The sequence below is a fragment of the Alligator mississippiensis genome, chromosome 9 (genome assembly GCF_030867095.1).
Source record: "Alligator mississippiensis isolate rAllMis1 chromosome 9, rAllMis1, whole genome shotgun sequence".
In the NCBI taxonomy this organism is placed as follows: domain Eukaryota; kingdom Metazoa; phylum Chordata; order Crocodylia; family Alligatoridae; genus Alligator; species Alligator mississippiensis.
The window spans coordinates 27,599,838-27,624,314 of NC_081832.1; the positions used below are offsets into that span (position 1 = coordinate 27,599,838).

A 24,477-nucleotide genomic window follows, 5' to 3' on the forward strand; every position below is an offset into this window, starting at 1 on the left:
TCAAACTTCTTTGTTTCACTGAGACTTGGGGAACTGGACTGAACTGGTTTTTCTATGGACTTGGAAAGTATCAATGAGCTGGCGTCTGTGTAATTTGTGAAAATTACAGTCCTGGAAGGGAGGACTTCATATCTCTTTCCCTCACCATATGAGAATGCTACTTGTCATGTTCTGTTTCTTTTACTCTGCTGACTAGGCTAGTTGTAATGTCTGCAAAGGTTCATTATGAAACAGGCTTTGGGGGCTTTGGCTTTAGCTGTACTTCTGTAGTTTAGCACGAGTCCCTTGAAAGTGGCCACAGCTGACAACAGATAAGTTTGGTGGTGGACTCCTCCTCTTCCTCTGTGTTTCTGGATCCACACCACCAAAGCACCTTTAACTGCCACTTTCATTTCTTTTCTACACATAAGAATTAAATTGTAAAATTTATGTTATCAAAAGGCAAAGCATCAGTTGTTACATTTAACTCCTCTTAAGCAGCTATTTGCACTTGGCCTAGTCTCATATTAGCGGCCTTAACAAACAAAGTCTTATTCTACTTTTCCAGGCTACTGCTTATAGCTTAATTGCAAGTTTATTAATTATTGCGTGTGTATCCCTGTAAGCACATACTATTAATAGAATAGCCAGTTCAAACCCAGACATAGTAGGGATTACAGAAACGTGGTGGGATTCATCCCACGACTGGGCAGTTAGCATTGGGGGCTATAGGCTCTACAGGCAGGATAGAGAAGGAAGGAAGGGAGGGGGTGTGGCACTCTGTCAAAGAGCAATACACATCCTCTGCCAGCAAAATGGGGTCAGAGGAGGGGCAAGCTGAAGTGCTCTGGGTCAAGATACAAGGGGGTCATGGGGAGAGGGATTTAACAGTGGGGGTCTACTACAGACCCCCCAACCAAGGGGAGGAGCTGGACCGGGAATTTTCGGGCCAGCTTGCAGAGGCACTTCAGGCAATGGATGTAGTTGTCATGGGTGATCTAAATTACCCGGACATCTGCTGGGAGGAGCAGTCAGCCAGGTCGGACCATTCCAGGAGGTTCCTGGCCGAGATACAGGACCTCCACTTAACCCAGGAGGTGCACAGTCCTACCAGAGGAAATGCCCTGTTGGACCTGGTCCTGGCCACAGGCGATGATCCTGGCCACAGGCGATGATCTGGCCAGGGGGCTTCAGGTCCTTGACCACCTGGGTAATAGCGATCATCGCTTGCTGGAATTCATCATCCAGCGCAGGGTGACAAGGGCCTGCAGCAAGGCGGTAGCCCTAGACTTCAAGAGGGCCAACTTCAAAGAGTTGAGGAGATTGGTGGGAGAGGCTCTGGGGTTCTCGAGGGCAGGGGAACTCAGTGCCCAAGATGAGTGGTCGTTCCTTAAGGAGACGATACTCAGGGCCCAAGGGGTGACGATTCCAACAAGAAGCAAAGGGGGTAAGAGCGCCCAAAAGCCTCCCTGGCTCACCAAGGACGTCCGGGAATGCCTGGTTGCCAAAAAGGCGGCGTACACCTGGTGGGGGGGGGGGGGCTACCTCCAAAGAAGAGTATACCTCCACTGCTCGGGGCTGTAGGGGGGCTGTTAGGAAAGCTAAGGTGGACATAGAGCTAGGACTAGTGTCCAAGATCAAAGATAATAAAAAGTCCTTTTTCAAATATATAGGGAGGATGAAGAAGGCACCAGGAAATGTGGGGCCCCTGCAAGATACGCTGGGCAATCTGGTGGTTGCGCCAAAGGAGAAGGCAGACCTCTTTAACAAATTCTTCACCTCCATTTTCTTGTGCAGGGACCGGGACCCCCCACCGTGATTCAAGACGGACTCGAGGGGAGCACCTCCAGACCTAAGGTTGAGGAGGACTGTGTTAGAGTGCTTCTGGAGGGGCTGGATGTGTTCAAATCAGCAGGTCCAGATGCTCTCCACCCCAGGGTGTTGAGGGAGCTGGCAGGGGTTATTGCAGGGCTCTTGGCACAGCTTTACGAGCACTCATGGTGCTCGGGCCAGGTGCCAGATGATTGGAAGATAGCTATTGTGGTCCCCATCTTTAAAAAAGGGAGGAGGAAGGACCCGGGCAACTATAGGCCCGTCAGTCTTACCTCAGTCCTGGGGAAACTCTTTGAGAAGATCATCAAGGAGCACATCTGTGATGGGCCGGCATCAGGGATGATGCTCAGGGGCAACCAGCACGGTTTCATTAGGGGCAGGTCATGTCAGACCAACCTGATTGCCTTTTATGATCGGGTCACAAAAGCGTTGGATGCAGGTGTCGCCGTGGATGTAGTCTTTCTGGACTTCAGCAAGGCCTTTGACACTGTCTCCCACCCCATCCTCATTAAAAAACTAGGCGACTGTGGCATCGATGCCTACACAGTCAGATGGATTGCTAATTGGCTGAAGGGTCGTACTCAGAGGGTGGTGGTGGACAGGTCATATTTGACCTGGGGGGAAGTGGGCAGCGGAGTCCCCCAGGGCTCGGTCCTTGGGCCCGCACTGTTCAATGTCTTTATCAGAGATTTGGACGATGGGGTGAAAAGCAACCTGTTCAAATTTGCTGATGATACCAAAATTTGGGGTGAGGTGGGCATGTTAGCAGGGAGGGAAAGACTGCAGAAAGACCTGGATAGGTTGCAGGGGTGGGCTAACAAAAACAGGATACGTTTCAATACGGACAAGTGCAGGGTGCTGCGTTTGGGCAGTAGTAACCAGCAGCACCCTTATAAGATGGGAAACTCCCTTCTTGAGAGCACGGTGGCAGAAACGGATCTTGGAGTCATCATTGACTCCAAGACGAACATGGGCCGACAATGAGAGGTCACGGTCGGCAGGGCTAACCGGACCTTATCGTGCATCCACAGGTGCATCTCAAGTAGGGCCAAGGAGGTGATCCTCCCCCTCTACTCAACACTGGTCAGGCCACAGCTGGAGTACTGTGTCCAGTTCTGGGCACCCCACTTCAAGAGGGATATGGACAACATTGAGAGGATCCAGAGGAGGGCCACCCACATGATCCGGGGACAGCAGGGCAGACCCTACAATGAGAGGCTACAGGACCTGAACCTGTTCAGCCATCACAAGAGAAGACCTTGTTTCCCCTAGTGCCCCCCAGGATAACAAGGATTAACGGCCACAAGTTGTTGGAGAGTAGGTTTAGATTAGACATCCGTAAGAACTACTTCACAGTCAGGGCAGCTAGGATCTGGAACCAACTTCCAAGGGAAGTGGTGCTGGCTCCTACCCTGGGGGTCTTTAAGAAGCGGCTTGATGCCTACCTGGCTGGGGTCATTTGAGCCCAGTTTTCTTCCTGCCCAGGCAGGGGTTCGGACTTGAAGATCTACACGGTCCCTTCCAACCCTACTTCTATGATTCTATGAATAACTAAGGCTTGTGCTAGGTCTACAGTTTGTACCTGTCTGTGTGCTCTGTCAGTCACTTACCATGTCCACAGTCTACAGGAGGGTTTGTCACTCATTATTTTTGCATTTTCTATCCAGATTTGTGTTTGATAACTGTCCAGCAGAATTCAATCAATCAATCAATGCATCAGTGGATGCATCTCCAGTAAAACCAAAGAAGTGATTCTCTCACTTTACTCAACATGGGTGTGGCTGCAGCTGGAGTATTGCGTCCAGTTCTGGTACAAGGACATGCTAAATAAAGCTCGAGAGGGTCAATAGAAAGGCCACCTGCATGATCAGAGACTTGCATGGCAAGCCATATGAGGACAGGCTGAGGGATGTTGGACTCTTCAGCCTTAAGAAAAGAAGGCTGAGAGGGGACCTGATTGTGGCTTACCACTATATCAGAGGCATACATCAGGGACTTGAGAAGAGAAGACTGGATGGTCACCTGGCTGGGGTCATCTGACCCCAGATGTCTTTCTTGCTTATGCAGGGAGCTGGACCCGATGATCCTTCGGGGTCCCTTCCAGCCCTATGATTCTAAGGACAAAGTTCCCTGAAATGAGAACCAGTTTTGAGAAACAAAATTCACCTTAGTTCCTTGCCTTAGCAGAGGAAGATAGCTCCTGGCCTTGGCTTTCTGTCACGATCACAAACTAAGCGGTTTGTTTTCTCCTTTCCGAGGGGATTCTGAACAGCTGATTTAAGGGTAATGTTGCTAAGTGCCAAATACAACACATTATAATCCTTTATGCTGTGCCAAAGTACAACAGCCCATTTGTTTTGCAATCACAGGCTAAAGGATCCATACCAACTGAATGTCTTAGACTCCATCCTGACTTACTGGGGTGTCAGAAATGAGTGCAGTCTGGACAGACAGCTTGACAGGGAAGAGCTGGCCACTGACATATTTCAGAAAATACCACATAAGTAAGCCTGTCTTCTCAGAACTTCCAGTGACTCAGACCCAGGGCTCCAGATTTGGCTCTTCTCATGCTGGGGGGGAACATTCAATGCAAAGATGCACTAACTGTGATGAGCACTGTCCCTCCAGAAGAAGTAAGACCAGAAGGAATACAAACCTCTCTGTACCATATTGTATGTTGCTTTGGTAAGCATAGCTAAAAGGAGAACCTGGCCAATGGTTCTATGGCTGTGCAAATATGAGTTTAGGAAGATATACTCAGAAAAAAATATATGTAGCCGGGGTGTACCTGGTCATGTACTCCCTTCTCCAAATGAAGAAAGATGCTAGCAGGGCAGGTGTGTTGTGTGGGAAAACTGCTGGCAGCATACAGTTTCCTCTTTCCTCTATAGAGAGACAGACCAACACACTCTATAACTTAACTATATACAAGGTTATTAATATTACAATTTAAATAAGAAAAAAGATGAAAAGTGTGTATACACACACAACATTTACAATAACAAGGATTAAAGGCTATATTTACACAGTTTTATAACCTCTCTCAGCATACAGTTAACTATTATAATAAATTTCTAACCTAAGTTTCAACAAGTGTTTTATAACCTCAAACTCTATCAAAATTTAAATCTACTTAGATATTAAATATAAATCTACATATATACTCTATCAAATACTTAGCCTCATAATATTAAAGATTTCAATATAACTCAATAATTTTAGACTTTATTAACTTACACTTATAAAACATGAAAAATAAACTACACAATATCTGGCACCCACTCACAAAATATAAGGTGCAACACTCTTGAATATAATTAACTCTTTTAGGAACCCCAAGGCCCAGGCTATTTTGGAGCCTTGGCTGCGTTCCTGTGGCCGCAAGGTGGGAGAGAAGCTCCCCCGGTGCCCTTTAGGCTTTCCCCAGCCCAATTAAAATATTCTCTAACCCAAAATAAAACTTTAAAGTTGGGGAGCCCTGGCCTTCTGGGATTCTCCTTCAGTGGTCGGCTTCTCCATCTGGGTGGATTCCCCCTCCCCTGTGGGAATGCCCCTTCCCTAGGAACTCACAACTCCAGGCACCTTGGTGGAGGGTCCTCGACTCTATCCTGGCGAGTTACTGCCGCTCCTCCTGAGGATCCAGCTGTCTCTGGCTCCCTCTGGGCCTGCCAGCCACTGGTGACCCTGTGCACTGTGGTGTGCACCAAGTGCTTTACTCTTCTGCTTGAGGTTGGGGCCCCAAACTGCCTTGCAGGGTTTTGGGGTCTCAGTTTCAACCAGGGCACTCCATGCAAGACTTCAGCTTTAATGCCCGGCCTCATGCAAGGCAGGTGTTATAGACCTCAGCTGCCCCACGTGGCTCCTGGGGTCTGGGTCCTCTCCCAGACTCTCCATACAGCACTGCCTGCACTGAGTCTTCCTGGCCTCATGCCAGGGGTTGGAAACCTGAGCCACCTCATATGGCTCCAGGGCCTCAGTCCCACTTGGACCGCGCCATGCACCATCCCTGTGTAACCCGGGCAGTACTCCAAAAGGTACCCCCTCTCCAATTGAAGGGATCAGAACAGGTGCACAAGCGCTGAGGGAGGTGTAGGGACTCTCCTCCCCCTATGGAGCAGAGCCAGACCACCACTGGGGACTTAACCATATACCTTTTAATGAGGGAACAATACCAGGAACATAACAGGCATAATCAGAGGGTATAGTGGACACCACAATGCCCCAAGGAGGCAGGATTCAACAAAGGTTAAACACTTACAATCACTGGCAAAAGACAGGGTTAACAAAATATAAAACACAAATAGCAGAGCAAACAATACTGGTTGGGGAAATAAAAAGGCACAAAATACCAAATGTCAAAGGACAAAGAAATATAGGGCCTAGGTACCTGGAGGGGGAGAAAGGTGGAAAACCCAATGGCTCCTTTCTACTGCAAGAAGAATTGCTCCTTGTTAGCTCACTCACCCCAAGTCACCAAAGCTGAGACTTAAACTCAGATTTCCCACGTGGAAGGCAGAAACACTGCAACACAGCCACTAGTGCTGGTACTGCTCCAAGCTGCTAGGGGTCTTGACCATCCTGGAGCCCCGGCCTCACGTCGAGCTGCCTGATCTCTGACTGGAGGAGCTGGAAGCTGAGCTGGGAACCCCTCAGGTCACTGCTCAGATCCTCCTGCTGGCCACAGCCTCTTGTAGGGGATCCTGGAGCCCAGAAGGAAGCCGCTCCTGCCAGCCACACGCCGTGCTGCTGAGGGTCCAACTGCTGCCTCCAGGTCCTGCTCCTTCAGGCTCTTCTGGGGCAACTGCTTCCGCCCCGTTGGCTCAGCTCTTGCCAGCTCTTTGAAACTCCTTCCTTGTAGTCCCTCACTGGTCTCTCCTGAGTCAGCTGTGCTGCCCCTTTTATCCCCCTCCAGGTGACCCAAGGGGTCAATCAGGGGACATGAGGGGTGAATCTCTGGGGCCTGATTGGTGAGGAAATGGAATCCCAAGTTCTCCAATCATCTTTTACCCCTTCAAAACCCCTGGGCCAAATCATTACCAGATTGGTGAGAAAAGGGAAACCCAAGTCCTCCAATCATCTTTTGCCCTTTCAAAACCCCTGGGCTAGGTCACTGCCAGCTAGCCCATCACACCTGCATCAAAATCCTGCCTGCTTTCCAGGGGCTGGGGACTCAAACTGCCTTGTGCAGCTTCCAGGATCCTGGTCCCTCTTGGACCAACCATGCAGCACTGCCTGCACCGAGCCCCTGGCCTCATGCCAGGAGTTGTGGACCTAAGCCGCCTTGTGCAGCTCCCAGGGTCTCTGCTCCATGCACCGCTTGTGCACCATACATCTGGCCTCACGCCAGGGGATGCAGACCCAAGCTGCCTCATACAGCTCCCAGGGTCTGACTCCATTCATGTAACTGTGCACTGCCATCGTGCTTCTCAGCAGCGAGGCTGTAGGCTGCACTGCTCGCCAGCAAGGAGGTCTTTGGGCTCTTCAGAGCTACTGCTCCACCCTGCTGGGAAGCTCTGCCCAGCTCCTCTTAGTCCTGCTCTCTTCTTCGTCCCTTGACGCAGCAGGTCCATGCACCAGGCACACTGTTCTTTTATACCTTTTGGAGGCTCTGCCCCCAGATTGTGAGAGGACCAACCAGGGTGAGGGGAAGTATAGCCTGCACGCAAGTCCAGGCTCTTTGCCTCACAGGGGTGGGGTAGCCTCTCCTTCATCACCACCTGATTGGTGGGAATGCCCCACCAATGGCTTGAAGCCCTTTTGAGTCAGCAACCCGGGCTGCTACTGGCATGCCCACCACATATAAAAGCCTGATCTTCCTGTAATGAGGGCTATACTTCCTATGGGTAACCACACAGTGACGAGTTAGTCCAATTGTGTCCTTGGAGATTAGCAGGAACTATGAGGGTGATCATTCTGACTATAAGGGTGATCAAGCAGCTTTGTTTTCTGGTATACAGGTGATGGAGGGTGTGAAATCTTCATCCCTGGAAATTGTCAAGAGCAGGCTGGACAGACACTTGGCTAGGATGGTTTAGTCATGGATGATCTTGTTTTGAGTGGGGAGCTGAACTGGATGACACTGTGAGGTCCTTTCCAGCTCTACTTTCCTATGATGCTATGATCCTAATATTGTGCAGTATGCTATGGCATGTTTAAAAATATGTCATCCCTCTAGTTGAGAATCACTGCTGTAGAGTGATACTAAAGTCTGTCTGTGTCTTTGTAGATATATAAAATGAGAGTGAGTGTGTGTTAGCAAAACATGCCAGGCACAACTTAAAACATACACACACAATAAACAAACCAACAAAATGGCTCACTGGTCACTAGCCAATATAAGACCTCTGTATCAGCAGTGTTCAGCTCATGATGTCCAGGAAAGAGCAGTAATCCAATCACAGATGCGTTTGGCATCCTTCACAGGTTCTCCAACGGCAGTCCATGATGCCACAGGCACGATCGATCTTGACACAGAAAACAACTTCAGACCTGAAACAGTTAAACTGGCTCCAGGGTTAGGGTGGGAGCCCAAGGGTAGGTAGCTGTCCATCTTGCCTGATGATGGTGGGGCAGTTCTTGGCAGTGGTAGAAGTATTTTCCACTGCTCTTTTCCATAGTGAGCTGGTAACATTCTCAGCTGGATGGAGAGCATGCAGCACTTTCATATAGGGCCATTACTTCACAGTCAGTGGTGGGCTGGACCCCATATTTCCTTGAACAGTGGCAAGTGTGACATGCTGTGCCTTTGGGGATCAGTCTGTTGGCTACATTCTGATATCAGATGTTGGGTGAGGGAAGACTAGCTGTATTGGTTTCTATGTGTCTGTGAAATTCCATATGAGAAAAGGAATAATCATACCGGTATATGGGACTAATATGGCACTTTACGGTATAAACAGACATCATGTTTGGAGTGGGATCAGCTGTGCCAGGATGTGTCCTAGGTTCTCCTTTTGCACTTGTGGGCGTGTCCCCCAGAAGCCCCGGGCCCGCCTACCTGGGGCAGTTGGAGAGTGCAGGCAGCAAACAGATGTCAGCTATGAGAAATGGCATAAACTACCACTAGAAATCATCATGCTTATTTGTAGCGTGACAAAGGGCTAAAACGTCTGTTACCCTGGGTTTTGCGCTGCCATAAAAATGTTTATGGCAGCACAAAGATGATGTCTGTTTGTAGCTCTAGAGTAAAAAAAAACGTGTTGCTAAGGCCTAACCCTTTGTCTCAGAGTATCTGCTTACATTTCTCAGCAGTGAGTCACTGTGCAGCAGAGAGGAATGGCTGGTTCACAGGTGTCAGGTATCTATGAAGCTGGAGGTGGGTCTTGACATTTCCCCAGCAAAGGGAGAACCTGTTTGAGGGCAGGGCTCCTGTTCTGGAAAGGAAGGGCTGGGGAAGGGAAGAAAAAAAATCACAGGTTTTCTTCTCAATCTCATCACACTCTCAAATTCTTACTCCAACTGAATCCAACAAGGGTCATCTTCCATAGGCCTGGCACTTGCCATTTGTTTATTTTTGTTACCAGCCCCTTTCCTCCCAGAGAAACAGAAGGATCTGCCTCCACTCTTTCTGTCTGAATTCAACTCAAGTGGAAACAACCATGCAGTTACAGGTGAGCAGCTGGGATACAACTCAGTAATGACACTGATGATTTTTAGGTTTATTCCTATTTATTTCAGCTTTTAAAAGAGACCATAGGCAAATGTTAGGAGTAAGTGTCATTATGACTGCTTTTTCTTATTAAGAATCCAACCTGATATCTGTATGCTAGGGAGCAAAGCTGTCCTCAGGAAGATTAGCATGATGGAAATTACCATGACTGATGATTAGAAATTTTCATTTAATCCTAGAAAATCTTTATCAACACAGAAGAGTTTAGGGCCACTGGTTTGGTGTCTGTTTTGTGCTGTGGGTGTAAGGAAGGAAGAGTTCCATTACGCAGTTACTGAAGATTAGACTATAATCCCCCTCCACATGCAGGGACCATACTTGATAAACAGGCCCAGAGCCTTCCCTGAGGCATGAGGGGGAAAGGTGCTGGTCACTGGAAGGAACAGAGTGCTCTGTGTTGAAACTTGTACTGTGTTCTGTTACTTGGCACTGACTTTCCTCTGGAATATGACTGATCACACACCAGCCTTAGATACCCTCAGCATTACCACTGGAATCTGATTTGAATTTTTGCTTCTTCTGCCAAACTCTGCAGTAATTTCAGTGTTGCTGTAATGTCTGATGCTGCTACCCATGAACTAAGAGCCCAGCTCCTGGTAAAGGTGCAGGAGCAACCAATTTTGCTTTTTACTGCAAAGGGGACTGTACAGCAAATGGAGGAGACAAGGGATCCAGTGATCCCTGTGCACATATGTAATCACTCTGAGTGAAGGGTGTTGTACTGCCAGCATTTCCAAATATTATCTTTGTATTTGAACCCCTTGTGGTACACTGTGTCCAAAGCCAGCATTAGACTCATTAGGACTCCATGAAGTGTCTAAGGAGTGGGCTTCTCCCTTCTCCGACTGCTTATTCATAAATTGTGTTGACTTAGCTTAAGGCCTTAGACAATTGCTCTGGCTGCTCACTCCTGAGACTATCTCTGTTTATTTCCTTTCATCCGGGTTCTGTGCACATTTCCTCTGCCATTGGATGAATGCAACAAGTTTGATGGATTCCAGTGCAACTTTGTGTTGCAAATGTTTGCCCCGTGAATCCAAGAGGCCTCAAGCACAACAGAAATGGCAAGTGAAGGAGTTTGGTTTTGCTCCCATGTTTAAAGCCAGCAAACATGTTTGTCTGTTGCTCTTTGTGAATGGGCAGTGAAAAATCAGTTTGGGCAAAAGAATTATGCCTGGAGTACATGAAATAGAAATAGAACAAGTCCATCTTTTATTGAGGGCTAAATTGCCACAGTTTAGCTTCCACTTATCACAGGATAAGAGCATGTACCTGAGCAGCTAGTGCAAGGCAGCTGACACACAGTAAAGCCCTGTCCCCTTTTGCTTTGCAGTAACTTGTTTGTATGTGCATGCCCTGGGTTAGCCAATTCCACTGACTACCACCAGAACTACCACATAACTTCCTTCAGCTTCTTTCAAACCTCATGGGCTAAAAACATTTCCTATGCATTGTCTCCTAAGAGCCATGTCTCTAGAGAGGTTTCCTCCCACATAGCTTCTTGCTAATATAATTGTCTCAGCTGTGAAATGTGATTATTATTAACCATCTTCAGTGAAATAAGGCTTACTAGTGACTCAGTAACCTACCCACCCACTGGAGCCATGCTCACTGTGTGTAGTTGGAACAGTAATGCCCTGTTTGGTGCTTGTGTATGTGTGCTCATGAAAAAAGTCAATGAGGAAACAAAAGAATAGAGAATTGATGTGACTTAAGGTTACCCAACTGGCCCATAGCAGGGCCAAGAAATGAACCACATCTCCTGAGTCCCAGGCCAGTGATCTTACAGTGCACCCTTTACTTGTACATGGCCTGCCCTGGATTTGGTGAGGTCATAGTTATGGATAAAAACCAAAATCCTGCCCTGAGATCAAAATCCCCCCATCTCCTACACCAAATCACCACCATGGAGGTAGACAGGTATTTCAGCATGTGAAGCTTGGTAGATGAATTGGGTGGGTTACTAAGTAAATCCTGCACAAAGATGACTTATAAATGAAAGAACAATCCAATATATTACACAACCAGTGAATGGTTTATCTCCACTGCAGAGGCAGTGAACCTACAGCAAGATGCTTACCCACCCCAGGCCCTCTTATGTTTGTTTACATGCCTAGAAGTAAACCTAGAAGTATACCAATGAGGTTGCTCTGGGATTGACCTCAGTGGCTGCTCTTAGGTGCACTGGATATGGAGAACTCAAGAACTGACACAGAGGGTTAAGCCCAGAGTAGGCCTATAATTTGCTTTTGGGTCTGGAGTGTGCCTGCAGGCCTGAGTAGTGAGGTGTGGGCAGGGCACACTCAAGCCTCTTGATTCCAGGAGTTGCTCCTTTCACAATGTTGATAAGCTTGAAGTGGGTAATCAAACTGGCAAAGTATAAGGAAAGGCAGCTGCAGGAATTTGCAGCTCCTTGACAAAGGGTTTAAAGTAGTAACTCAGGGAGTTCAAGTGCATGGCTCTGAATCAGTGAGTTTGGCTGACATGATACTCTCAGCCCAGTGGCAGGTACGGAAACTTTTCTGCTAACATATGTAGAATGCATGGGGAAAGGCAGAAAAATGCTGGGTTCTGAATGCAGCCCAGCTGGCTAAACCAGCCCTACCTAATCTCAGGCTGAGGGGGCCCAGTATGCTGGAGGCAGCACTGTACCTAGACTCCTGGTGGCCCTGGGTGAACTTTTAGTATCAGGCCCCCCTTTGCCAGAGATAATGATAATAATAATCAAAAAATTACGATTTTCAGACCCCCTTTCTGTCCAAGCCCCAGATGGCCACCCAGTTCACCCATGCCTGTATCTGGCTGCCTGGATGCAGAGAAAGCAGCAAACAGCCCATCTGTCTTTTGGAGCCATGAATATCATTGCAAAAACTGACTGAGACCACCACTGTGTCTTTGAGGCGATGACATATACTGGTATCAGCATCTGATGAGCCAATCAGTAAGATCCAGGTAGCCAGGGAAGTCTGAGACTCTTAGGCAGGGCTCTATTCTCCTGCCAGTATGTGTGTCCTACTGGTGTTAAGAAAGCCAGAAAGGGAACTAAGTCTCATCTTTTTCACAGTAACCGCGTCTACATGAGATGCTGATCATGCAGTTGTTACTGTGCATTTACTTGCATACCCAAGTACTAAATGACTGCACAATAACCGGCATTACTGCACAGTAGCATCCCCACAGTTTCCAGGTGACGCTGACTGTGCAGTACCCCATTACTACTGCGCAGTAACTCGTTACTACTACACAGTAGCATCATGTCATGGTTTGTGCCCTGCGATGCTACTGCACAGTATTAACAAACCAGTGTGCAGTAGTAATAAGCTACTATGCAGTAACCATCTTGTGTAATCTTGTGTAGACATGGCCAGTGAAGAGGAAAGATGAAACTCAGGTCTGTACAGGTCACTGGGCTGAGGGCCTGTCAGCGACAGAGCTCTTACACTGCACTTGTCATCCATCGGTGTTGAAGAAGGTCAGTACCCCATGTCACCCAGAAGGCAAGTGGCAGATCCCAGAGCACATCCCTATAGTGCCAGTCATCAGACTGCACAGCACACCAATGGCTGGACAGTCTGTGACCACTCCCTGGACAGGAGCACTGAGTCAGGGAAAGATGCAATGGTTTGCCCTCCTCATCTCCCAGACAAGACCTGGACACTGCTGTAACCACAGAACTGCTGCCACTTCTGAAGTCAATACCCCTTGTGCCAGTATTGCCCATACTGATCCAATCTAAACTTTTATTTTCTCCCTACCCCCTACCTAGAATAATTAAAGGGCCATACTCTGGTTCCAGCAGTGTTAATGAAAAATGTCCATTGTTTTATGCACAGGGTAGAACTGGACCTATACTGCATGGTGAGAGAAATTCATATACCTACCCAGAAAGCTGCAGCCTTTTTAGACATGAGGAAGTGCCCTTTGTGCATGCACGTACTATTCAAAGATGGACAGTCCCACTGCACTGCAATAAGGAAGTGTCCTGCTCATTACAGAACTTTGGAGTCAGAAGCAACTACATAGCAGGAGAGAGATGCTGTTTGATCTTGGTGAGCATGTCTACATGTGCAAATACTGTGGTATGAATTTACTCCAGAGTAATTTACTCTGGAGTAAACCCACCATGGGCAGGCATCTACACATGCATGTATTTGACAGCAGACTTGCTCCCACCCTGCTCTGCCCCCCTGCAGCAGCCAGGGAGAGCTCTAGAATCCCCCTGGGTGCTAGCTCAAGGGCTGGCATGGAGCATGGGGACAGGAGACAGCTATCTTCTGGCAGAGGGCTAGGAGATTGCTCCCTGCCCCTGAGAGCTGGCTGCTGCCAGGGCAGGCTCCAGTGGCAGAGCCCGGGAGGGACAATGTCTCCCTGCCCCAGCAGCAGGGAGCTCCTGGCCCAGCTCCCTAACAAGATGCAGGGGGCTTGGAAAGAGCTGCAGGGAAGAGGCAAGTCCCAGCCCCCTGTCCTGATCTGCTGGTGGGGATCATGGAGCAGTGGCTGGAAGCTCCCTGGGGATCATGGAGCAGTGGCTGGAAATTCATTGTCCCTGCCCAAACTCCAGTTGCAGGGCCTGCCCTGGCGGCAGGCAGCTTCCACGGACAGGGAGCAATTTCCCACCCCCTGGTGCCTGGCTGACTGGGAGCAAATTTGCTCCTGGTCAGCTATCTACACGTGCCTTACAGCAGAGTAATTTTACTCAGCAGTTAATTTGCTACTTGCATTTTCAGGTAGCAAATTAACTGCTGAGAAGACCAAATTACTATGCAGTAAGGGTCTGCACATATAGACTGTGACACTTACTACACAGCGGGCATGTCTACATGTGCATTTATAGCTTAAATTTACTGTGCAGTAAACTATTGTGCAGTAAGCAGGAACAGGACCGCATCTACACTTGCAGGCATTAAAAAGTATTAACACTGTGTGGACTAATTTGGGACTAAAGTTAGTCCCAAGGTAGTCCACACACAGTGTTACTGTGCAGTAAGGCATCTACAAGTGTGTTACTGCGCAGTAACTAATTGGGCATAAATTTGATACCTACATACAGGTATCAAATTTATGCTCAAGTCGGTGTAAATCACCATATTTACTTTGCAGTATGGGCATGCATGTGTAGATGCATACCCATACTACACAGTAATTTTGGTTACTGCATAGTAAATGTGCACATGTAGACATGCCGAGTAATTTGCTCTATTGAGCAGTAAAGCATCTCATATAGACATGCCCTCTGTACTGTATTAAATAAGGAAACTTGCTGTGCACTCATGTGATCTCCCTTCCCATTCCTTCTATCTCCTCAGCTTAAAGATACTCTATGCTACATGAAAATATGAGAAATGTGTCTTTAGTTTAAAAAGATCCTCCCTTCCCCCAGGGTAGTGTCTGTGTTTCTGCCTTATATTTATGGCTACTTGTGATACAGGCACTGAAAGGGGGGACTCTGACTGAGAAGCAGAATTTTGCTCCTGAGGTTTTCACAATGAGCTATCATACAACTGCCTCTGATGAAGTGAGCTTCAGCCCACAAAGGCTTGTGCTATATACATACATACATACATACATACATACATGTATTTGTGTGTGTGTGTGTGTGTGTGTGTGTATGTATACACATATATTATGGTTAGTCCATAAGGTGCAAATCTACTCTGCCTTCAGTGAAACTGCCTGTCACCTCTTACATATATACTGAAGATAAAAACAGAAGTTGGGTTTAATCTAGGTCTGACTTGACTCTCATTCAAATAGGTGGAGGATAGTCATTTATACATGTGGATTGAATGGCGATTAACTAAAAAATTAGCCATGATTGTCCCTGGAATGTGTCATTTGGATCTCACAGGTACTTCAGGTGGAGCTGTAGGATTGGCTGCCTGTAAATCCCAGGATATATAGCTGAGTCCTGGGAAAAATCCAACATCTGTTTTCAGCCTAATGTTTTTGGCTTTTCTTAAGTGTCTAAGTGAGTTAGGGTTCCTTCCACTGTGATTTAAGCTTGTTTTTGGCACCCTCTTGACATATGCACACGACAGTGGGGCCAGAGGAAGATGCACCCATGCAACTCTCTGCAGTCCTGGGGAGCTTGCCCAGCCACTATTGACTGGGTCTGACTGCTTATGTAACCTATGAACTGAGGTGAGATCAGCCTAGCCAGTCTGACCTTTCCTAGTAAAATCAGAAAACTGGTGAAACCTCACTTGGTTGCATTATGAATATGAAACTCCCCAAGGCCATCAGAAAGGTCATGGAAGTTAAGAAATCACATCAAACATCCTGGAGAGTTACAGTCTCAGTCTAAGCCCATAAAACATGCAGCGTGGGCAGTCATTTTTCCCCACTATAGGACAGATGGCCTTTCTACACAGAAGCCACCTTCACCAAATGTTTTTTAGATTGGCACTTCTCTGTAGCTATCTTTATGGAGGGAGGGAAAATGGTTCCTTCATTAATATCTGTACATCACTGGAAGGTGGTTGCTTTCCCTTCCCAAATCTTCAGAGAGAAATTCTGATGTCCTATAAAAAATAGACAATTGGTTATTAAAATCAGTTGCTATCCCTGAGGACTACAGGGTAACAAATTCTGTATCTAACTGTTCAAGAATATCTGGGAGTGACTGAGGCAGACAAGGTTCCTTGGGTGCAGGCGTCGGAAGAATTCTTCTAGTTCTCCACATTGAAGTATTTTATTAGGGTATTTTCTACTTCAATGTGGAGAACTAGAAGAATTCTTCCAATGCCTGCGCCTCAAAGAATATTTCCACGACCAAAATGAACCCACTCCCAACAACTCATCCTCTGACAACATTCAGGAAAGGATCAATGCCAAAAAGCCCAAAAAACATCAGATTGGACACCTCACAGTGGACGAAACCCTAACCTTGACCGCTACATTGACTGCTTCAGGGAAAGAATGAACAATGAAATAATCAGCAACACAAGCCACCACAACAACCTCTCTCTACCAGAGAAAAAGGCCATAGAATCTCTAAGATCCAACCACCAAATAGTAATAAAACCAGCAGATAAAGGAGGAGCCATAGTCATCCTAAACCGTGAGGATTACACAAAGGAAGCCAAGAGACACCTCTCTGACACCACCTACTACAAAGAACTACAAGAAGATCCTACTTCCCTTTTCACCAAAAAACTCAACAATACCATCAAATCATTTCCATCAAGACTACAAGAAAAACTACAGACCTTGATCCCCCCGCTACCTAACCCGGGGACTTTTTACATGCTCCCTAAAATCCACAAACAAGGGAACCCTGGCAGACCTATCATATCCAACCATGGGACCCTAACTGAGGAAATATCAGGTTTCGTTGAATCAATCCTAAAACCACTCATCACCCACAGAGCAAGTTTTGTACAAGACACTACAGACTTTCTACGGAAACTTAAAAACATAGACAGGTTGGACAAGTGGGCAGAAAACAACAGAATGACAGGTTGGACAAGTGGGCAGAAAACAACAGAATGCAGTTCAACAAGGAGAAATGCAAAGTGCTGCACCTAGGGAGGAAAAATGTCCAGCACACCTACAGCCTAGGAAATGACCTGCCGGGTGGCACAGAGGTGGAAAGGGATCTTGGAGTCCTAGTGGACTCCAAGATGAACATGAGTCGGCAGTGTGACGAAGCCATCAAAAAAGCCAATGGCACTTTATCGTGCATCAGCAGATGCATGACGAATAGGTCCAAGGAGGTGATACTTCCCCTCTATCGGGCGCTGGTCAGACTGCAGTTGGAGTACTGCGTGCAATTCTGGGCGCCACACTTCAAGAAGGTGCGGATAACCTGGAGAGGGTCCAGAGAAGGGCAACTCGTATGGTCAAGGGCCTGCAGACCAAGCCCTACGAGGAGAGACTAGAGAAACTGGACCTTTTCAGCCTCTGCAAGAGAAGGTTGAGAGGTGACCTTGTGGCTGCCTATAAGTTCATCACGGGGGCACAGAAGGGAATTGGTGAGGTTTTATTCACCAAGGCGCCCCCGGGGGTTACAAGAAACAATGGCCACAAGCTAGCAGAGAGCAGATTTAGACCAGACATTAGGAAGAACTTCTTCACAGTTCGAGTGGCCAAGGTCTGGAACGGGCTCCCAAGGGAGGTGGTGCTCTCCCCTACCCTGGGGGTCTTCAAGAGGAGGTTAGATGAGTATCTAGCTGGGGTCATCTAGACCCAGCACTCTTTCCTGCTTATGCAGGGGGTCGGACTCGATGATCTATTGAGGTCCCTTCCGACCCTAACATCTATGAATCTATGAATCTAGACCACCTTCCCAGCAACACACTCCTAGCCACCATAGACGTTACCAGCCTATATACCAACATCCCATACCAGGATGGCATCCAAGCCTGCCTTACATATCTACAGGAACAAGATTACAACTCAGAATACAGGCCCAAAGATATCACTGAGCTTATACACTTCATCCTCACACACAACAATTTCACTTTTAATAATCAACACTTCCTCCAGATGATGGGAACAGCTATGGGCACTAAAATGGCCCCACAGTATGCCAACCTTTTTATGAGCCACCTGGAAGAAGACTTCCTCAAGAACTGCCCATCAAACCTTTGCTATACTTAAGATACATTGATGACATCTTCATCATTTGGACTGAAAACCTACAATCTCTGATTGAGTTCCATCAGAAATTCAACAATCACCATCCCTCCATCCGACTTTCTTTAGAATACTCCAGCACCAACATCTCCTTTTTAGACACAATGATCAGTATCCAGAAGGGTAAAATACAGACCGCAGTATACAAGAAACCCACAGACCAACATACATATCTGCACAGAACCAGCAATCACCCTAAACACACCAAAAAAGCTGTGATATACAGCCAAGCCCTCAGATACCACCGCATTTGTACTGAAGAGAACACCCGGGATTGCCACCTCACCAATCTTAAAAAGGCTTTCACCCAACAAGGACACTTGTCCAGAGAGATAGATCACACGTTTGAAAGAGCCACCCAGATACCATGTGAAGAACTGCTGCAGTACAGAAGAAAAACCCCAACAAATCGCACACCGCTGATTATGACGTATCACCCCTCCCTTGAACCGGTATGGAAAATCCTCAAAAAATTGCAACCCATACTAGACAGAGACCCTATTCTTAAAAAGATCTTCCCAGAGCCACCCATCCTAGCCTTCAAACAAGCATCGAACCTTGCCAACCTCATCATCAGAAGCAAACTTCCTCAAGGCCAGAACACACCAAAAGGATCCAGACCGTGCCATGACAAGAAATACAAAACCTGCCAACACATCTCCACCACCCCCACAATTACTACACCCCACAACAGAGCCATTAGCATCCCTGGATCTTACAGCTGCACCTCCAGAAATGTAATATATCTCATCCAATGCACCAAATGCCCTGATGGAAAATACGTAGGAGAGACCAAACAACAACTGCGAACCAGAATGAATGCACACCGGAAATCTATCAAAAACAGAAATACCCAATTACCAGTGGGGGCACATTTCTCACAGGAGGGCCACTCTCTCTCCAATCTCTCAGTCCTGATCCTCAAGGGAAACTTACACAACACTTCCCAGAGACAAGCCTATGAGCTCCATTTCATCAACCTGCTGGATACTAGAGATCATGGACTAAACATAGACATTGGATTTTTGATACATTATAATCTGTCTGGCAACTGACTCCCCAGCCCAGCCCCTGGCTTCTTTACTTTTCATTCCATCCAGGAAGAGCACACACCAACTGCTGAAACTTCCTTAGCCCGACGAAGGGTTTTTGAAACCAAAAGCTTGCTTAATAACTATTCTCCAATTATTTGGGTTGGTCTAATAAAAGATATCAAATTCACCCAAGGAACCTTGTCTGCCTATGTCCTTATACCAACACGGCTACAACCTACACCCCTGGGAGTGACTGAGATGCTTAGACACCATGTAGCATTGCTTCAGGCAGCACAATCAAGGCAGGATTATACCAGTACAGATTTTCTGTGTCTCTAATCCAGTAGGATTCTTCAAGCATGTCAAAGAAAAAGTGCATAAAGGAGAACTTGCTGGCATTTACTTTGGGCTTTCAAGATTACTTTGATAACAGGCTTAGACAAAGCTATTAAGAAAACTACGTAGTTATGGGGTAAGAGCAAAGTAGTGTTAAAAACTGTTTGACAGATAGAAAATGTATCAATGGAAAACAGAAGTTTTTTTACATTGAGACTGTTATTTTAATGTAAAATAGTAATAAAGCCAGAGTGCAGGTGATCTTTTAATTTAACATAGTTAATTGGGATTGACCCTATTGGGCACATCCAGACACGTGCGCACATGTGGTTTGTGACACCTCAAACCTGTTTGAATCGCCGCAAACCACATGTGCACCCATTTGTCACACTTCAGATTTGCAGTGCAGCACCAAAATTTGGCACTGGGAGATCCCAGCATAAAAAAAAATGCTGCAAGAAGTGGTGCAGAGCATGCAGCTGCAGCATGTGCTGCCAAAAACAACCTGGCTGGCCAGAGCCATATTCTGGCTGCCAGCCAGGGTCTGAGCAGCTGGATCGATGCTGCTGCTGCCTTGGGAGGCCCCCAGGACTCTAAGTGAGGCAATGGGGCCAGCACCTATGCTGGCCCCAGCCTCCCCTACCCAATCTGGGACAATTTGTCCCACACTAACCCCACATGCAGGGGCATGAGCAGTAGCAAAAAGCAGTGGCATAGATTTGTGCCACTACTATTCTTGCTGCAGCAACTGCATGCCCCTGCATGTGGGTACGTGCCCATTATGGCTTGTTTGGTCTATCTACAGTGTGGTTTTCTTACATCAAAAACACTAATTCAAGTTAACTATGTCAATAGAAAAATACATCTCTTGTGCAATGAAACCCAGAATAGGATTACCCGGTGAAATAGCCATTTTCACCACAGCCAAACATTAAACATATGTGCCTCTCAAGTCCATACTAGAATATGTATTTATTAGTGGTCTGAGAAATGAAAGTTGACAGAAGAAGTCTTGGTGACCAAAGACATCCACTGCTGTCTGTACTTGGTAAGAAGCCTGGGCCCCATTTTAACACAGAGATGTAACTGAAACTGTCTGCATCTTCCTAACCTCCAAACCTCTTTATTGAAAACATTACCTTAGTATGGGAAACATTTTCAAATGTGCCTAAAATTCAGACCCTAGTGAACTGATTTCCATGGGACTTAGCTGCCTAGATAAATTTGATGTACTGTCTCAGTAACTATTTCCCCTAAATCTCTTTCTCTTCCATATATGTTTGCTCCCCAGGTAAAAGTGACAGCTCAAGTTCTGCTATGCTTAGTCTTTCGCCACACATTCAGTGCCCACATCCCCTGCCAGGAACCTTCAGATGCAGAGCTAGAATCCATACTGAACCCCTATCTTGCTTCTGGTGCTAGCTTATTGGCTCAAACAGATGAGGTTTTGCCTGATGAGGAACTGAAGGCATGCCCTGTAAATGTCAACCAGACCTCTTCCCGTCTCCAGGACAAGAGTACCTCACCCTGGTCATACAGGTAAGCTGCTGATAGAGGAGCAAAGACTGTCTCAGCAACTCTGAATATAAGGCCATGTCACTGGACTTCAGATCTTGGAAACCCTCCAGCTCTCATTCATTGGGATGTGGATCTGCATTTCCTTTGTCTTAAATATTAAAGGGCCATGCTCTGTAGAGAAGCTGAATGCTAGTGTTGATGTCTCCTTGGCTATGTGGCTGCACCTCAGATGGACATCCTCTTGTTGCTTATAGTTCTGGATGCAGAGGTGGAGCAGCCAAGCTATAACTCCTTTATATAGTGTTCACTTAGTTAGTTCTGACCTGTTATTTGTTGGTGTGAGAGGGCACTCTGCCCTTCTCTGTGCCTCTATTCCCATTCTTGTAAGCTAGAGCTCTCTTAACCTGGAGAGCAGGGCAGGGATTGACCTCTGGATTCTGTTGTTGCTCCTAACATGATGGCACTGGACAAATGCAGAGCTGCATTATTAATCATTCTTGAATGGCTTTGGCAGCCCCTAACTGAAGTGCCTGAATAAGTGCTCTGTTTTACTAGGACCAAGTTTCAAATTCTCTTTGTTTTAACAGAGTGAGCGAAGACCCCAACCGATACCCTCAGAAGATAGTGGAAGCCTACTGCCTGTGTAAGGGCTGCCTGGTAAATGGCCAGGAAGACAAGGCTGTGAACAGTGAACCCTTTTACCTGGAGGTGCCAGTGCTGCAGAAATCCAACCAGTGTAAAAGGGGGCAGTATGTTTACCAGCCCAACCATCTGCAGGTTGCTCAGTTTTGTTTTTGCAGTTTTCCCTGACATGCCAGAGCTGCAAAGTACTTTCACCTCTGCCCATCACCCTGCAGCCAACCTCACTGCTGCTGCCAACATAGCACTGCCATTGTCACTCATCATCAGAATGAGCTGATGAAAAGCTGGAGGAGCCAATGCCATGCTGAAACATCAATCAGTAGGCTCTCTAATACCGTCCCTGAATAACGCCAGAGGGAGCACTACCTAGAGACACATCTACAGACCAGCACACAGCCTCACAGCATTTGCTAACACCACCCATGTTCTCTGGGGTATTTACAATGACAGGCCTTACTGAAAATGTGGTTTCCTTGTGACCTGTCTTTCCATGGGGATGTAGGCCAAAGACAAGTGTGACTGGCTCCTTCTCAGCTTCACTTGATGCTAAGGCAGATGTGATCTACAGTCCATAGAGTTCTCCCTACAAAGTACAGTTTGTAATTAACCCATTTTAATGCAGCCTGAGACACAGCTCTTAAGATGGCAGCTGCTGATTTGCAGTTAGACTCTAAGCCTGGAACTTGGAAATGGTTCGTTAATAACAGTAAGATGAAATCACAAAGTCCTTTCTTGATGCCACTTAAAGGCATCTGCACAGTTAGATTTTTTTTAAAATAAGCCTATGCTATTTTACAGCAGTCAGTGCAAGCCTGCAGCATGCCTCCTGAAACCAACATGTTTGGCACCAGTGCTGTAGATGTAAAACACTGGAGTAGTTCTTTCAGTAGTGGAAGAAATAGCTTCACTTCTGCACTGTTCACTGGAGGCCTCCAGGAGAGGGAAGTATGGCTTAAAACAGACCTCGGATTTCTTCTGGGACAAAGCATTTTATTCTGGGATTCCACTGACCAACAGGCCCATTGTCTCACTTTAAGAGCCTGTGATTTACTGAAATAACCCCTCTCCCCTCAACAACTGGGGCTAATTCAAGTTAATGGAAGTTCACATTGCATGTGTAAATGACTGTCCTATGCCTGTATTGATGCGAGTCAAACCATGGGACAACAGATAAATCTGACACCTGTTTTTAGCCTATGCTCCTTTCCCATGTGGACTTGCTTCCTCTCCTCCCCCACCAGGTTGTTGCTGAAATGGGCTGTGAGGGAAACCAGGAATTACCTTGATCCTCACTACTAATAAATGAATTTTGACTTGGAGCTGTGCTTCGTTCTTGGTGGACATGAACATTTCTGATGGATCAATTGGTAACATCAGTGCCTGCTTGGCTTTAAACACAGGCTGTGTTTGTACTTGGTTGTACATTTTAAAACTATGTACAATGCTGCTGTCAGAGGCCTGGACTTGACTGCCACTAAACTGCTTACAAGAAGCAACATTCCTACACTGCAGTGTGTATGGACAGAGCCTTCCAATTGCAGAACTGACAGAGATTTCATAGATTTCATAGACATTAGGGATGGAAGGGACCTCGGAAGATCATCGAGTCCAGCACCATGGCCGAAGGGCAGGAAGTCAGCTGGGGTCATAGGATCGCAGCAAGATAAGCATCCAATTTTTTCTTGAAGGTGTTCAATGTAGGTGCTTGAACCACCTCCGATGGCAGGCTATTCCAGACCTCAGGGGCTCGGACAGTAAAGGAATTCTTCCTTATAGAATCATATCATAGAATCATAGAAGTAGGGTCGGAAGGGACCTTGTAGCTCTTCAAGTCTGACCCCCTGCCTGGGCAGGAGGAAAACTGGGCTCAATTGACCCCAGTCAGGTAGGCATCAAGCCTGATGTCCAGCCTGAAACGGTCTTGCAGTAGTTTATAACCGTTCGACCTCGTCATCCCTTGGGGTGCTCTGGTGAACAAACGTTCCCCCAGATACTGATGGTCACCCCTGATAAACTTATAGGTGGCCATCAGATCACCCCTGAGCCTGCGCTTTTCCAGGCTAAAGAGCCTCGTAGCTCTCAGCCTGTCATTGTAAGGTCTGTTTTCCTGACCTCTGAGCATGCGCATGGCTCTTCTCTGGACCATCTCAAGCTTCTCCACATCCTTTTTGAATTGTGGGGCCCAAAACTGGACGCAGTACTCCAGCTGTGGCCTCACCAAGGCCAGGTACAACGGGAGAATGACGTCCCAGGATCCGCTTGAGAAGCATCTATGGATGCAAGCCAGCGTTTTGGTCGCTTACCAGCCGCAGTATCGCATTGCAGGCTCATGTTCATCTTGTGGTCAATGATGCCCCCCAAGTCTTTTTCTTCTGTAGTACTAGCCAGTGTAGATACTCCCCCTTACTCCCAGCTCCCTGTACTATAGGGCCTTCCAGAATGTGCTGTTTACTGCCTGCTGGAATCACTGTGTGTGCACACCTTCTCTGTGCCATCTCCAGCTGGTTGGACAGCCCTGCTCTGTAGGGATTGAAGGAGTTATTTCAAATCTGTGAGGAACCCTCCCTGTTCCCCAGTCAAATCCTTCTGGACAATCATAAATCAGCTAGCCAAAGATTTTTCTGGTTATCTTTATCCTCCTGCTGCTTCAGCCTGGGCTGCTTCAGCCAGGTTAACAAGTTTCCAAAGGATCCTCTCCCAGTTTGCCACTTATGAGATGTGGAATATTTAGTTTGTGTCTGGGCACTGAGGCCTTATTCAGTCAAGTTCTGCAGGAATCCATCCACCATAGGAATCCACACCAGCTTTGTGCAGTGTGTACTGCAGCCA

At 47.0% G+C, this 24,477-nt stretch overlaps 1 protein-coding gene across 2 annotated transcripts; it reads left to right on the forward strand.

Annotated features, from left to right (window-relative positions):
• The first annotated feature begins 9,158 nt into the window (after positions 1-9,158).
• On the forward strand, positions 9,159-22,967 carry LOC102575791 (interleukin-17D). 2 transcript variants are annotated; one of them, XM_006271334.4, is made up of 4 exons: positions 9,159-9,422; positions 13,315-13,530; positions 20,780-21,027; positions 21,594-22,967. In XM_006271334.4, exons 1-4 carry the CDS (start codon positions 9,411-9,413, stop codon positions 21,814-21,816), a joined length of 699 nt encoding a protein of 232 aa, XP_006271396.1. In that variant the 5' UTR covers positions 9,159-9,410; the 3' UTR covers positions 21,817-22,967. The 2 variants fall into 2 exon arrangements, with proteins under 2 accessions (XP_006271396.1, XP_006271397.1); XM_006271335.4 differs by lacking the exon at positions 13,315-13,530 and having other exon boundaries at positions 9,165-9,422.
• Positions 22,968-24,477: the final 1,510 nt, after the last annotated feature.

What these genes read in the sequence shown, in the direction of transcription:
- LOC102575791 (XM_006271334.4), top strand. An exon ending in AGAGATGCTGTTTGATCTTG is followed by an intron (nt 13,531 to 20,779) that starts GTGAGCATGTCT and finishes TTTGCTCCCCAG; the next exon opens with GTAAAAGTGACAGCTCAAGT. An exon ending in ACCTCACCCTGGTCATACAG is followed by an intron (nt 21,028 to 21,593) that starts GTAAGCTGCTGA and finishes TTGTTTTAACAG; the next exon opens with AGTGAGCGAAGACCCCAACC.